Below are 15,231 nucleotides of genomic sequence, written 5' to 3' on the forward strand. Positions count from 1 at the left end.
ACAGCAATTTCGATTTCATCTTCTTCTATTTTCTTCTTCAATTCATCAACTTCCTCTTCAAGTTCTGCCAAGTAAATTAGTTCGACATGTAGTTCACATTTCGTCCGTAAAGCACGGTTCAATTCTTCTTTCAGGCTAAAATATAAAATATCGAGCTAAAGAGAAGGACGGAAAAAGCTGGCGGGTTTCGAGTTTGTAGGCCGTTTTCTTGTCTCCTCTGAAACTTTGCTAATGCCCCACTAACGCCTACACGAAAATATATTGAAAGTTGTTTTGGCTAAACAATATTCGAACATGTTTTGTGACATTATGTCACTATACATTTATAAAAGAAAAAACCGGATTGATATGTTTAATCCAGTATACCTTTTGTACATTTCAAATACACCATCCAAAAAAAGTGGTTTCATCTGGTTTATATTGCAAGGGACGTTGCACTGCGGACAGCGTTTCCGGCAAATCTCATTATCGATGGTAAACCATGTTTCCAAGCAGCTAATAGAGTAATAGTAATGCAAGATCAATTTAATTCATTGTTCTATGGACTTGACCGATCCTATTCAATCAAAGAAGCGGAATTTGTCATTCTTGAAGATTCCAGTAACAGCATTCTTGAAGATTAACAGACCCTTAGAGAGACTGTTTTTACTTTTCAATGTTTTTGGTTTGTGTAACCCTTAGAGGTTAACCCTTAACCCTTTTTGTAACCGATCCTTAAAATCGCATACCCAGCCACCCATTTCCCTAAGATGCCCCCCCCCCCGATGGGGGAACCGGAACATTAATGCCATTGGTTTTCCAAAAGATTCAATATCATGCAACTGTATCAATAATGTTATAAATATATTACCTTTTACCAAAAATATGACCACAAGGTAAGCAGACTGGCCCATGATCTTCTACTGTGGGAGCATCTTGGCATATATTGCACTAAAATTTGGAGTAAAAACCAGGTGTAGAAAGCTCAGTAACAGACATCATGATACCGTTTAGTTGGAAAGGAACTCTTTATTTTTTTAACTTGAAAACAAAGTTTTTCACTACGTTTTAAAGTCTTTTTCAAATGAACTGGCAGTTAGAATTTGAATTAAAATAGCGATTTTTTGCTCATTGAAAAGACAATCCGGATTTGAATATTATCCAAAAAAACTAAAAAAGATCGAGAAATGAAGATTGAAAATGAAGAAGGAAATCATAATTACATAATTATTAATTTCACACGAGTGATTCTTTGATCTTAAAACATCGTTAATGTGAAAAATATTTTAAAAATAATTTATTTCATCGAAAGATATAGTCCAAAGTTTATCAATGATTGACTTAAAAATCATTTAAAAAAACAACAAAAAAGAGCGCTTTTTTAAGTCAACCAGGGCAAAGTTTTAAGCTGTTGTAATTTTTGATTGAATGAAAAATGTTTTAATCTTTTTTTTCACATTGACGTTCTAGATCGAAGAGTCTGAAAAGGATAAAATGAATTTGATAGAGCTAGATACGAACTATAAGTCTATAAGGTTTCTTCGAGTTTTTGTCTTATAAACCGAAAAGCAGTTGAAGATGTAAGTCAAAATGCGAACATACCATGATAATTTCGGGAAAGTCAGTTAAATCTGCCATCGCACTACTCTTTGTTTTGATGTTTGTTTATTTTATTTTTTATTTTTGTCTGTAATATATTTATATAATTTAGAATCCGCATTTATTTCTATGCATTTATAAAATTGTACCACTGTTCTTGAGATTCTTTCATTAACTACAATACAGGGAATGTACTTAAAACCAGCTCAAACGATTTATAAAAACGTCTAGAAAAAAATTGAAAACAAAAATGCTCTGTTTCTCAAGATATCGAATTTCTCTGACTTGATTGATTACCTTAAGGGAACTAATTTTAGTGGGAACTAATTTTCGCAGTCGAAAGAAATTCTCAAAATCGCATTTCATTGGAGACATTTCTTTCATTTTCCTAGGGACTTTTTGGTTTGTTTTTTTGATGAAAATAGCCAAATTTGCGGGTTCAAATATTTGTGGTTTTGTCCGAAAACCGCCAAAAAAGCGAAAATTAGTTTTGTTAAGGTAACATAATATTTCTGACAGATTGAACTTATGGTTTTGCGCAAGAAAAATCTCTAACATAATGTAGCTGAAAAATGGGAGCATTTTCCTTATTTTGGGAAAATACGGCTGGACTCCTATACACTGTTTTTTTTTTCATCTCAAGCTTCTTGGGTACAGAAAAGATTCAACGAATTCGCAGTCTAGTAGGAAAATATATTCAAAATAATACGCAACAAAGATAATAAATGTAACAAAATCCTCCCTAAAAGTTCTCAATATTTTTTGTCATTGAAGTTGTCATTGTGTGTGTGTGTCTGTGAAGTTCAACTATTAAACTTACAAAATGATCTCGAAATTTGGTTTATAGGAAAGTTAAATCAAGAATCTTTAATTGAGTATGATAGAAATATAACAGAAGAAACTGAAACAGTTAAAAAAGGTTTACTTTCATGAGTTTTGGCCTAAGGTCATAAAATGTAAATTTATAAACTAACAAATACATCATGAATCAGTGAAAGTCACGAAAACAGTCTGCTTGCCCGAAAAACTTCGAAACAGTCTGCAGATTTAAAATGATCGCATTGGCTGAAATTTTGCACATTTTACCTATAAGTGCGTATTTGTAGATTTCATGAAAAGGAGGTTTTTTTTGAATGGGGAAAAGTTTTTCAGTAACATCGAAGCTATCAAGACCTTGATTTTGTTTCAATTTTGCCCAATTGACCTTTGATTAGAGTATTTACAGATTTCACGAAAACGAGGCGTTGAAGCAGTCTGCAGACAAATGGCATTTCTGATTTTTCATATTTACATATTTACATTGCTTCAATTTGTGGCATAAGCAATTTACAAGATTTAAACTAATGCTGTGATTCCTCCTGCGATCGAGTCTCTTCTTGCGATCGAGTCTCTTCTTGCGATCGAGTCTCTTCTTGCGATCGAGTCTCTTCTTGCGATCGAGTCTCTTCTTGCGCTGGAGCCTCTTCTGCAGCTCTTTTTCGAGGGTTGCGTGAATTTCTGAAGCAATTTTGATGAGCAGCACTGAAAAAGAAGACGAAGTTTTTAATTTAAAAGGAATTGCATCAAATTTGAAATGTCTGATTAGCTATTAGACTATTGATATAAAGTGAATTTGAATTATATGTCAGTAAAACCTGAAAGGCTCAAAACTTTTGATATATCAAAAGAAGACAATAAACAGTTATAAATGTGCATTGGATAAATGATCGAGAGTGGGATATCCCATTAATAAAGCTCTGAAATATTTTGAAAATAAACATGAAAACTTAAAAGGAGAGAATCAACATCTGGTAAAATATAGGTAAAAAGAATTATGACAGAAAGTCTACAGCTAGTTGACTTTAAAAAAGGCTAGACTCAATCAGTAATAAAGTTTGTCAAATCTCTTTTCTTTTGATTGAATGAATATTTTTGAAATTTTTTCACTGGAACGAGTTTTTAAGATTTAAGAATCATTCCTGTAAAAACGGTATCACAATTCTACCGGAATTTTTTTTCATTGTTCATCAAAGTTTTCAAAAAGTTTTCAGAGTTTTATAGGGATAATGCAAAAGCATATTGTATAAGCATACAAAAATCAAAAAACTAACTCGGACATGCTTACATCGAGAGATTGACATAGCTGATACTTGAAGGGTGCTTATATCCTGGTCAAATTTTTAGGGAAATTCCCACTCAAAATTCAACCCAAAAACAGCCAAAATCGGAAATTTAGGCCCTGCTAATGATTAGCATATGCTTAAATTTTGCCATATCTAAGTCTAGATATGCTTATTAAGTGCAATACTTATAAAGAAGAAACCCCACTCAGGTTTATCTTTTCAGTGCGCATAGAATTGCTATGGTATCATTGGAGAGATATTTGTGAGTGAAACAATTTGAATTAAAAAAGTCTTTAATAAAATTCTAAAAACGAAGATCAAAATGAAGAAGAAAAAAATTAAAATCTCAGAAAAGTGCTAAAACTTTCATTTTCACTGGAGAGATTCTTTTATCTTAGGAGGTCATCGCTGTGAAGAAATTTCACTGAAACATTTATTCAATATAAAGTTATAATGCAAAGTTGATAAGTGATTGACCCCAAAAAAACAGCAGAAAACAACGTTTTTAGACGTCAACCAGCTTACAACTTTGTCTGATATCTTTTGACTGAATGATTATTTTTAAGAAATTTTTTCACAGTGATGACGTTCGATGGGAAAGGATGAATTTCAGTGAAATTGATAGTTAAAGATCTTCATTTTTTTCTTCTTCATTTTCATCTTCATTTTTAGAATGTTTTTAATCATTTTTTTATTTCGAATTGTTCCACTCGCTAATTTCTTTCCGACGATACCATATTTATAAAGATCGAAGAATTCCTTCAAAAGTTACAAGGTTAAAAGAAACAAGTGATACTTTTATGGACCTATCTATTTATGCATTTAACACATATATAATTGATATCTACGTGAGCGTGACCATTAACAATCATTCAGAACACAAATAGTGACGATCTATCAAAATTAGTCGTTTGTTTCTTATAAAAAAACGTTTAGAAACCAAAATTTCATGCTCTTGAAATATTCTTTCATATTCAAAATTTGTGAGCAAAATTTTTTTTTCGAAAGTCGGGCTCCTTCACATGCGAGGGTTTATAGTTATGCATCTTTGTGCAAAAAATTCATAAAGAATCAAAGAGCCAATCTCGAGAAAAGCTAATACCTAAGTAATTGATAATGTGCTTATAAATAAATATCGAATTTTTCTATCAGTTTTTATAAAAACACGCCAAGAAACCAAAATTTCATGTCTAAACACACACAATTCTTCAAAAGTAAGCCCTCATGAGCAAAAAAAAACATCTATTTCATCAAAAAATTGAGTAATTTGGCTAAGAACATTGATGTATGCTTATTAATAGTGATTCTTATAGATAAACATGCGTTTTTTGAGCCAACAAAATTTTTTTGAAAAAATCTGCTTGAGCCATCTTTTACCTATGATGGCACCCTACTTTCATGTCAAAAATCAGAAAAAAAACAATGATCCAATATTTCCCAAAGTCCAAAAAAACCCTTTTTTAGCCGTTTTTTGGCCAAAAAATTTTTTTTTCGAAAATCGGGCTCCGTCACATTCGAGGGTTTATAGTTACACATCTTAGTGCAAAAAATCAGAAAAAACTAATGAGCCAATCACGAGGAAAGCTAATAACGAACGAACGAACGAACGGACGAACAGACAAAGGTTAATTTATAGGACCTCCACCCCACCGGGGTAGGTCCCAAAAAGAGTGCACATTTATCGTGAATAGACTTTAGCTGAAACTTTCTCCAGACTTTCTCTATAGGATGGTTATGCCTCAGGAAAAAATCCCCTAAAATCCCACTGGTGGAACATCCCTTTTTTGGGGCATTTCTTTTTTCCCCAGGCAAAACCCTAAGGGCGGAATTTTTTTGAAAATTTCAAACTCATTTTCAGACATTATCAAGTATACCATTCGAAAGTTCTCGAAAAGCTATATAGAAGACTTTTAAAAAGGTATAGCCGATTTCATTACCTAACTCGAGATATTTCACGCAGAAGATGCTATATATGGCCAATTTTAGACCAAAATGTGGCGAGAAGTGGAACTTGCGCATAAAATATCTCGAGCTAGCTAAGGAAATCGGCTTTAACCGTTTAAAAGTCTTCTATATAGATTTTCGAGAGCTTTTGAATGGTTTATATGATATTGTCTGGAAATAAGTTTAAAATTTTCAAAAAATTTCGCCCTTAGGATTTCGCCTGGGGAAAATAGAAATTGCCCAAAAAGGGGATGTTCCACCAGTGGGATTTCAGGGGATTTTTTCCTGAGGTATAAGCACCCTGTAGAGAAGGCCTGGAGAAAGTTTCAGCTAGATCTGATTTTTTCCTAAAATCAGCCTGTATTTTTGTAACACGACCACACTACAAAAGTTATGGGCATTTCAAATTTTACTGACAACTAATTTGAAATATAGTTTTATGAATACACGCTTTTTTTTTTATAAGAATACACTTTATAAGAATGTCCATGATGAAAATGGCCAAAAAATTAAGAATATGGTAAGAATATCGCCATCGTGGAATTTAGCAACTGAACGTAAGAATGCCATTTTTAATGCATTTTAACCTGTAGATTGCCAATTTCGATCTTAACCTAAGAATACCGTAAGAATATTTTTGGATGATTTTCGCCAAAAAGTTAAGAATATCCATGATGAAATGAAAAAACACCATTCTTATAAAAAAAAAAGCGTGTACGCCAATTAGATTTTTTACCCATGTTTGTTATTTTCGTACAAAATAGTATTTTCAGGGCATTTTGTTTTCATTTTTCATTTCTTTTCCCACTAATAATTAATTCCGCTTACAAGTGTTCCTCTATTGTAAATTTTTAAAGTGCTTCGAGTTTGAATTTTAGCTTACCTTTCTTCATTTTCCTTGTCATAATTCTGACGGTACTCGTCTTCTGCCACACCAAGAATTTCTAATGCCTCTTGTGTTACCTCCTCTGGTTTTGTTTTTGTCATGTAAAATATCTGAAATAAAATACACATGAATTATTAAGACTTTTAACACAGGGGAAAAATAAAATTCCTAGCAAGCGACATTCGATTTTTTTCAAAAGTAAAATGTACGAATTTCCTAGATATGAAATTAGCTAGGAAATGTGAAGCGTTTTCCACGGCAAGGTAGTAAATTGCCCAGTAATGACAATATTATCTTATGACCTTGCGCCTGCCTATCTTGTAGATGCCTCGGAAGCGGAAGGGCTTAAAAAGAAGAAATATTCTTTACTATCTGCTCTTTAGCGTGTAGTTTCAGTACCCCATACCTTCAGTTTTACTTAACTTTGAGTCAAAGCTCTACATCGAAATTTTTTTCTCGTTCGCTTCGCTTCCGTCAAAACAAATTCAAAACCAACTCTTGGTTACCCATGGAAACGACTAAACCAATTTTCTCAGGATAACCCCTTTGATATGTTTTACTTGCTATCCCTGAGGAGCTAATATGATGTAAAATCTATGCCAAACCCAAGTGTCTTTATAATATCCAACAATACGAAAGTCTCTAGTCTGGCCCAAGGTTTTTCATAAAGCAAACTGCATATGAAAATTCACTTACTGGAAGATGATTATATGCCCTTCTCTCTTGTATTGTCCCAAAGCCTTCGTCAACAAGTTCATTTATTACAGCTTTTGTGAAAATAGCCATGGTTGAATGGACACCTTTAAATTTGGCAAGTGTCTTGTTTGCTATGAGGATCCTGGTCGACAAAAACTTCCCTGGTAGCAGAAGAATGAGCCTCTTTGACAGAATTTTATCTTCACCGGCATTCTGGTCAGCTCCGTTTCCGTATATCAACCCTGAAAGGGTCAAAACATAATACAAAATAAAACTTCCAGTATGAATTTCATTGGATCTATAAACTCAGATTTATTTATAAAAATACCTAGTTGAATCTGGTTGAATTCTGACAGTGTGCTGGCTGTTACCGAAATTGATATATTAGTAACCTTATAGAATGTCTAACTCCTTATAAGATGATGTTTTTTACCCTCTTTGTATTGAGTATTATGAGTATTGACTTACCAACTTGTTTCAAAGAGGCAACCACTAGCTCTATAGCAAGTTCCATGCTTTGCTTGCTGATGATGTAAGAATAATGCACCTAAAATTATAATTCATGTAATACGTTTTGAAATTCATTATTATTGTAATTCATAGTTAATTTACACTGGACATTTCCATTTGCTTATATCTGCTTATATTTATAACTCAAAACATCATTTCATGCCTCCTCCTGGGGAGGAGTATCCATGAGTTTTCTGATTTCAAAGATACCGAAACATGTTTAGGTTTCTGGAAATCTTAGAAAATATATTTTTAATACCAATAACAAGGAAAGGTGGTGATAACCATGTACTCTTAGGTGACAAATAAATGCGGGGGGGGTGGAAAAATCGAAATTTTAATAAACGGGGGAAACCTAATTGCCGGTGGTGTTGGAAATTGTACTTCTGAAACCCCAAAAATAAGGTAAAGATAGGCTAAAATCAGGCTATTAAGAGCAAAATAAGGGGCCTTCTCTTTGACAGCTGAAAATATTCTTAAGAATTAGTAAACGGTGGGGGGTCCTTATAAGGTCCGGGGGGGGGGGCGTTTATTTGGCACATAAGAGTAAGCAATAGCCCAATACAAATGGATATCTAAAAGCAAAAGTTTACCGGCTGTCTTTCGAGGTCTTCTTCTTGCAAATCCACTTGCTCTTGGATGTCCTCAACATCTCTCATTTCTTGATCTTGATTTTCTTCTTCATTTGCATTCCTCATATTGAGGTCATGGTTTGCCATTTCGGTATTCATGACTTCTATGATACTTGCCAGTCTGATTATATGAGTTTTACCTCGACTGTAAAAAGCTGAAATGAAAAAATGAAACAAATGTAGAAAATCTCCCCCATGAACTATAGTTCTTTCTTATAGACATTTTAAATCATTTTTAAGCTTTATTTTTTCTACTCAAAAAAACAATTAATCAAATCAAATGCCCCACATAAAGTCTTCAGGAAAATATTACCTGAGATGAATTTGTTCTTTACACTTTTTCGTAACAGGTCTTCCCACTCATCATGTATTTCGCGAAAAATGTGGTAAGCTTCGATGGAAAGCTTTAATTTTAGAGGCGTTGATTTGACTGCAACGATGGTACCATTCACAATGTTTAGTCGTTGTTCCCCTTTATAATAGACATCTTTCAAAGAGTTGACTAAGATAGAAAAGAGTATTTTAAGTTAATTTATACTACACGTTTTTTTATTTTAAGAAACACACTTTTAAGAAACATGAGGCTCAGAATGCCTAAAAACTAAGAAACATCTAAGAAACATGCTGAGGCTGAGAATGAGAAAAAAATAATTTTTAATTCGTTTTTTTTAAAGAACCTTCCAATCCAGCCTGCCATGAGGCTGATTATGTTAAAAAGTTTAGAAACATTTAAGAAACATTTAAGGCTCAAAAGGCCAATTTCTTAAGAAATGTTGAAGCTGCTTGGTAAAACTAGTTTCTTAAAAAAAGCGTGTATTTTTTCTTCTAATAGGTCTCTCACTTACATAACTACCTGGAAATTGCAAAAAAAGAACAACTGGACCTCAATCAAAATTCACTATTTCTTATAAAAAAAGCGTGTAGTGATGACATTGTAGAAACAAAAATAAATCAATTACAGACGCTCAACCTTTGAAAGTTTCATAATGAGGCAGGGAGGAGTTAAAACAGATTATTGAAATAAATGGCAAGATACTGATTCTAAACAATGAACAAAAAATAATACTTACCAAGTACTTCAGTCAACTCATCTTTCTTCCTTTTGTCATCTGATGAAATCTCTAGACTTTCAAATTTGCAGAACAATGGTTTTGGGAAGAACCATAAAAATCTGCAAGATAAAAAAGTATTTGTTTTTGAGAAAACGAATTTTTCAAATATTATCATTGCAACAAGCACCGAATTGCAATCTTATTCAGCCCATCATAAGTGATTTTACTGGTAGCTAATTTTAAATGAGACTACAAGCAAGGTAATTCTTTTTACTGCGTAATCATGGATAATAATTTCTCAGAGCAAAAAGAGTGAATTCAAAAATTGGTGCATGGGCTAAAGAAGTGTACATAATTGACTCAATATGTTCTGGTTTGTGAATAGAGTGTGAATTGAACCCAATATCCTATAAGCTAACCCTATTATTTTTTTCAGATAGTAATTAACAATAACATACCTGGTTGTGAAACCGTTCACCATTAAATTTGAGTCTCGAATTATCATTTCAGCATGTTCTGGCTGTGTAAAACCCATAATTGAGAGATGAGTATGCTGGATATTGTAGTTAGCATTTCCGGAAACTGTAAAAATGAAAACAATTTTGAAAGGATCAACATAACAAGCTACTTATATCTAACAGATTTATTTTCCTAAGAAATCTGGTGTTTTAGAGCCCATACAGCCATTTTAAAATGTTATTAACTTGTTCTTATTTTCACAATTCTGTTAGTATTTATTTTCTATTTGCTTAAGTGTTTAAAGGTCTGCAAAGGTAAAATAAATACCCAAAATTGTATCAAATGGTAAGCAAAAATTTTTTGCTATCAAACAGCTCAATATGGGTGGTGAAAAAGACCTGATAAAACGACTCCATAACCTTAAAAGCGGAGCAAATTTTATTGAGACACCCATTTTAAGGAGATTTACATCAACTTTTTGAAAGGAGGAACACCTTGGGTAAAGGAGTGACTGATGGGGGAGATAATGAGTATCTTACTGGTTTCTCTTCTCCTTGAACCACCATTAAACAGCATCATAAAATCGTACTGATTGCAATCGTTTGATTTTTTTCCATGAATGGACAGGGAATTAAACATTGAGGTTAACTCGTCTACAAGGGACAGCATACGACCCCCATTAACAGCAATAATTTCTCCAAATTTTTCCTATAGCAAAAGAAACAAATAATAAATTTGTGGAATCATTATGTTTTGTAAAATGGAAATTGTGAAAAATAAGTTAAAATAACTATTACCCAAGTACATGGAGGCATCACAATTTCATTTCCTAAACGCGTTTCGTTGAAAAGTTCTTCCTCCGTGATCTTTTGTATGAGGCTATTCACAATTTCAGATAGAAATCTGTGAAGTGATGATTTTCCACGTCCTAAAAAATTGTGACCAGATTTTTAGATAAGGTACCTTATTAAAGGGACAAATTTTGGCTGGATTTAAATTGGTGAATAGCCAAAGAAGGATTTAATTTGGCGGATTAGCATCAAATTCAATTTTGGCAGAAATTGAATTTGCCTGATGACAGGTTTCAAGGTTCAAAGTCGGGTTAAAATGTTGAAAATGAACCTTTCTAGGGCCTAAATCCTAAATAGTGAAACTGAAAAATTTGAGAAAACTTAAATTTGGGGAGAATCTAATTTGGAATATGGTCTAAAAAGATATATAGGCAGAAACTTAATTTGGCGGATTTCCAGGGATTTCGACAATTTTTTTTATTACTTTTTAAATTTAGCTAAATAGTAATTGCTTTTGTATTGCCGTTGGTTAAGTTTGTTTTGGCTTCAGGGATTTGTGTTGTTTGTTTTGTGGGTCATGTAGAATAGTTTCACTGTTACTCTGAATCTTGATTAGCTCCTTTTTTCAAACTTTTGAAATTTGAAAAAGGAAAATTTAAAAATAAATTTCAATTTTCAAATTTCCAAAAATTTCAAACTTGAATGGGGGAGGTAATTTTTGTCTTGTTTATTGCCAGAAATAAACTGAAATTTCCAGTATCATCTTTGATTTTCTAATATAAACTTCTTGCATTGAAAATTGAAAATGATATTTTCAAATACTGAAAATTGTGTTGTGAAAAATTGAATTGACAAAACAAAACCAATTTTTTATCACCCTTGCTTTTCCATAAAAACAGATGCCTTAAACAAGTAGTGTTTCATCGGTACCAAAAAAGAACAAAAAAGTAGAATGTTTTATTGTTTGTTGATGTCTAGTTCCCAGGTATTTTGCAGTTTAATTTCCTTCTGGGTAAATATATATATAATGTTACTCTTTGGATACTCTTTGGTCTTTGTTTCAAACATAGTCCTGCAGTGTTTTTTTTATTGAGCAACACCCTTTTTTATAAGAATAATTTTACAAGAACACGAGGCTGAAATTTAGGCCAAAACCTAAGAACAAATTAAGAACAATCTGAGCCTCGGATTTCTAAGAAAGTACTGATTTTAGATTTATTTTAAGTTTTCAAGTAAAAAACATCGTAAGAACATTTAAGCCAGAAAAATTCAAAAAATCAAGAACAGCCCAGCCTGAACCAAAGTATACTTACTGGTTCTTATAAAAAAAACTTGTAATTATTTAGAAAGGGCTTGATTAAGTCTTTAGAATACACAGGACCGTGTTAGGAATGAAATTTCTTCAACCTCAGTGGCACAACTACCTGTCAACTAAGGGACCTTTGATGTACTGCGTAATCAGAAAGTTTCAAATGACCTAACTCCTTGAGGTAGAGATAAATTAGACTAACAAAGAAGCGACTGAATAAAACTTTTGTTTCCTTCGTCTTCTTTGTAACTGATTGTAAATCATTTTCAACTTTCAAATTTTTTATCCGAGACGTCTTTTTTACATTGGTTTGGTTTTGTCAAATTCAATTTTTCACGACAGAATTTTCAGTATTTGAAAATGTTGTTCTAAATTTTCAATGCAAGAAGTATATATTAGAAAATCAAATATGGCAAATATGATACTGGAAATTTAAGTTCATTTCTGGCAATAAAAAACTAAAATTGAAACTTTGAATCAAAATTCATTGAAAATTACCATCGAAATTCATTTTTTTGACCAGAAATTTCATCAAAAATTGATTGAACGTGCATGCATGAAAAGTGTCAACTCAATGAATTAGTTTCAATCCAATCTTTGATAGTTTAAATCTAAAGTGTTTATCTGTTCCGCACTTTTTACTTGGCGATTTTTCTGCGGAACTTCACACTGTTGAAAGCATGTAGTTTACAAATGTTTACACCGTGTCCTTTGTATTTTGTAGCTTTCCATGGAATTTTTAAAAGGGATGTACAATGCTTTCATTGGTGGACACTCAGTGATCATTAATTGACTGTATTCTTTGAGAAATTGGCACACGATTGAAAGTTCTGCCTTACTACTCTTTGATATGACCCTTTATGGTAACATTATTTAAGGCTCTTTCTTTGACTAGAACATTATCTATTGAAACATTCTGAGAAAATTGTGATAATGATGTGACTTTTATAGGACAGTTTAGTTGAGGATGATTTTGATCCCATCAATCCTACCGTTAAGCCTGCTTAATGGATTACTACAAAAACAAAGCAGGAACTCCCCATAACATCTGGGTACTTCAACAAAGCTCATACATTTGATTTTCAAATCTCGATGCAATGAAAAAAAAGCGTAAAAACAACAATTTAAGATCATCAATAATTGGTTTGGCACTTTTGATACAAGGACTTGTCTTTGTAATTTTATTTGTGGTATTTGTGATTATATGGTCAGTGTGGAACTTTTATGCACATCTCTCAGTTAGGGATGGTTATTCGATTGTTCCACCGCGAGGCAGTGAGACAGGGACGTCAGTGAACTAAATGCTTTTACTTATTTCTACAACTACGAGATCATGCTTGCTTTACATCTACATGTATCATTATAAGTTTTATCAAAGCCATATCATTCAAAGCTGACATGGTCTTTTCACAATCACCAAAGAATAGTGGAGAACGTCCATATGAAAGTTCCTTACTATTCTTTGGTGGTTGAGAGAAGGCTAGGTCAGCTTTGAATGATACGATTTTCATAAAGCTTGGGTTGGGATAATTTATGAAAATGTAAAGCTAGCATGATCTTGTGGTAGAAATAAGTAAGCACTTAGTTTACTGATGTCCCTGTTTCACTGCCTGGAACTATAAATAACCATTTCTCCCTGTGCGACGGGCATAAAAGTCCCGCACTGATCATGTAATTGCAAATATCACGAAATAAAATTAAAAAATCAATTTTTAAATTTTGTTTTTCCAATTTTTTTAAATTTCAAACTGATTTAGAAATCAAAAAATTGACATAATTTTTCTATTTTCAATTTTTTGAAAATTGAAAAGTTGCTTCTTTTTTTTAATTTCTAATTTTGATTTCAATTAAAAAATCAAATGATACAATCCGCGCACAGATTATTATGAAATAGTTTTATTCATTACCTGTATGAAGAGATTGCGCAATCCACAGTTGGGTGCTCTCCTTCCAATCGCTGTTGTTGACCTCAACAACTGCATTGCCCAACGCAACGGAGTATAAAGAAGTCAATGATAATAAAACGGTTGAAGCTGATTGCTTCCGGGTTTTTGCTAATAACTCACATAGCTGAAAAAAAAATTGAACAGCTTTAAAAGTTACTGAGGTGCAAAGAGGTGATAAATTTCAGTAAGAAAGTACTTTTTACCCATTACAAGACAAACTATATATATTTAAAAATTGTTTCTCATTATAAGGTTTAAAAGTTAAACTTTGAAGTCATGTTTTCCTCACAATGTTTACAATGCTTCTTAGAAACGAGCAAGCATTTAAAAAAAGTCCTAAATATCTTGACCCTATAATTTTCAGAACATGTTATCTTTTCATTCAAGAACTTTTTATTTACTCACAACTGAAAAGTAATGTTTCTAGAAAAGAAAAGAGAATTTTGAAAAAGATTTTCAAAAAGTTTTAACCCAAAGATTCCATTTTGCTGAAAACTTGACTGCATGCTTCAGAAAAACATGAACAAGTTCATTTTTTTTTATAATTCTATAAATCTACTGTATAGATCAGAGCTTTTCACTGTTAGAGAGGAAAAAAGCTAAGTCAAATTTTCAACTATTATTCTTTAAATTTGTTTTTATATTCGTCCAAAAGTTGGGGAAAAAATGAGAAAATATGTCCTTAAATAAGAATTGTCATAATATATCTTTTACCATGTCAAACTCAACAAATGATTCAGGATAAAGAGTTTTAACAATTTTGATAATAAATATATAATACATAACAATGTGATTAATGTCCCTTCAGTCGCATTTAACCGTAGCATACTAAGACATAACATCATTATAACATCTTCTTCAAGTGCATAACCCTTCAGGCCAGGGGTTGCACAACAATGAAAAATACCCCTAAACAAATTTTATTCTTCTGAAGGGAAGAACATTCTTAAATCTACAAATTCACTGTTTCCTGAGAAAATTTTACTGTTTCCTTTTTTCTTAATAACCAATTAATCAGATGCTGTATAAAATATGCCGGTATAGGACCATTGTGTAGGGATTGCAACATAAAGATCAGGTGTACAGGAACAAACTACTCTCTGCTCTTGCCCTACCTGTTGATTGAAAATTTTTTCCCCAAATATCTTAAACTGCAGTAAAATCATTTGTGAAACTACGACCTAATACGAGTCAAATATTTTAGTATATTAGAAAGTTGTAATATACTCCTTGGTCTTAGTATGCTATACAGTTAAATGCGACTGCCTTTGTTTTTAATATAAATCTTAGTCCTTTATGTCTTCTCATTTCCAAGTAAGGAATGTG

At 32.4% G+C, this 15,231-nt stretch overlaps 2 protein-coding genes across 2 annotated transcripts; both read right to left on the reverse strand.

The window, feature by feature from the left end:
* Nucleotides 1-2,816: 2,816 nt before the first annotated feature.
* Nucleotides 2,817-7,442, reverse strand: LOC136799641 (dentin matrix acidic phosphoprotein 1-like). The gene is made up of 3 exons (XM_067056361.1): nucleotides 7,207-7,442; nucleotides 6,508-6,620; nucleotides 2,817-3,099 (listed from the first exon to the last, which is right to left on the reverse strand). Exons 1-3 carry the CDS (start codon nucleotides 7,294-7,296, stop codon nucleotides 2,919-2,921), a joined length of 384 nt encoding a protein of 127 aa, XP_066912462.1. The 5' UTR covers nucleotides 7,297-7,442; the 3' UTR covers nucleotides 2,817-2,918.
* Nucleotides 7,443-9,881, reverse strand: LOC136799669 (uncharacterized). Its single transcript, XM_067056385.1, has 6 exons — nucleotides 9,859-9,881; nucleotides 9,419-9,519; nucleotides 8,662-8,850; nucleotides 8,310-8,503; nucleotides 7,679-7,753; nucleotides 7,443-7,448 (listed from the first exon to the last, which is right to left on the reverse strand). The coding sequence occupies exons 1-6, from the start codon at nucleotides 9,879-9,881 to the stop codon at nucleotides 7,443-7,445; spliced, it is 588 nt and encodes a 195-aa protein (XP_066912486.1).
* Nucleotides 9,882-15,231: the final 5,350 nt, after the last annotated feature.

Source organism: Clytia hemisphaerica, unplaced genomic scaffold, assembly GCF_902728285.1.
Source record: "Clytia hemisphaerica strain Z4C2 unplaced genomic scaffold, Clytia hemisphaerica genome assembly, whole genome shotgun sequence".
NCBI classification, from domain to species: Eukaryota; Metazoa; Cnidaria; class Hydrozoa; order Leptothecata; family Clytiidae; genus Clytia; species Clytia hemisphaerica.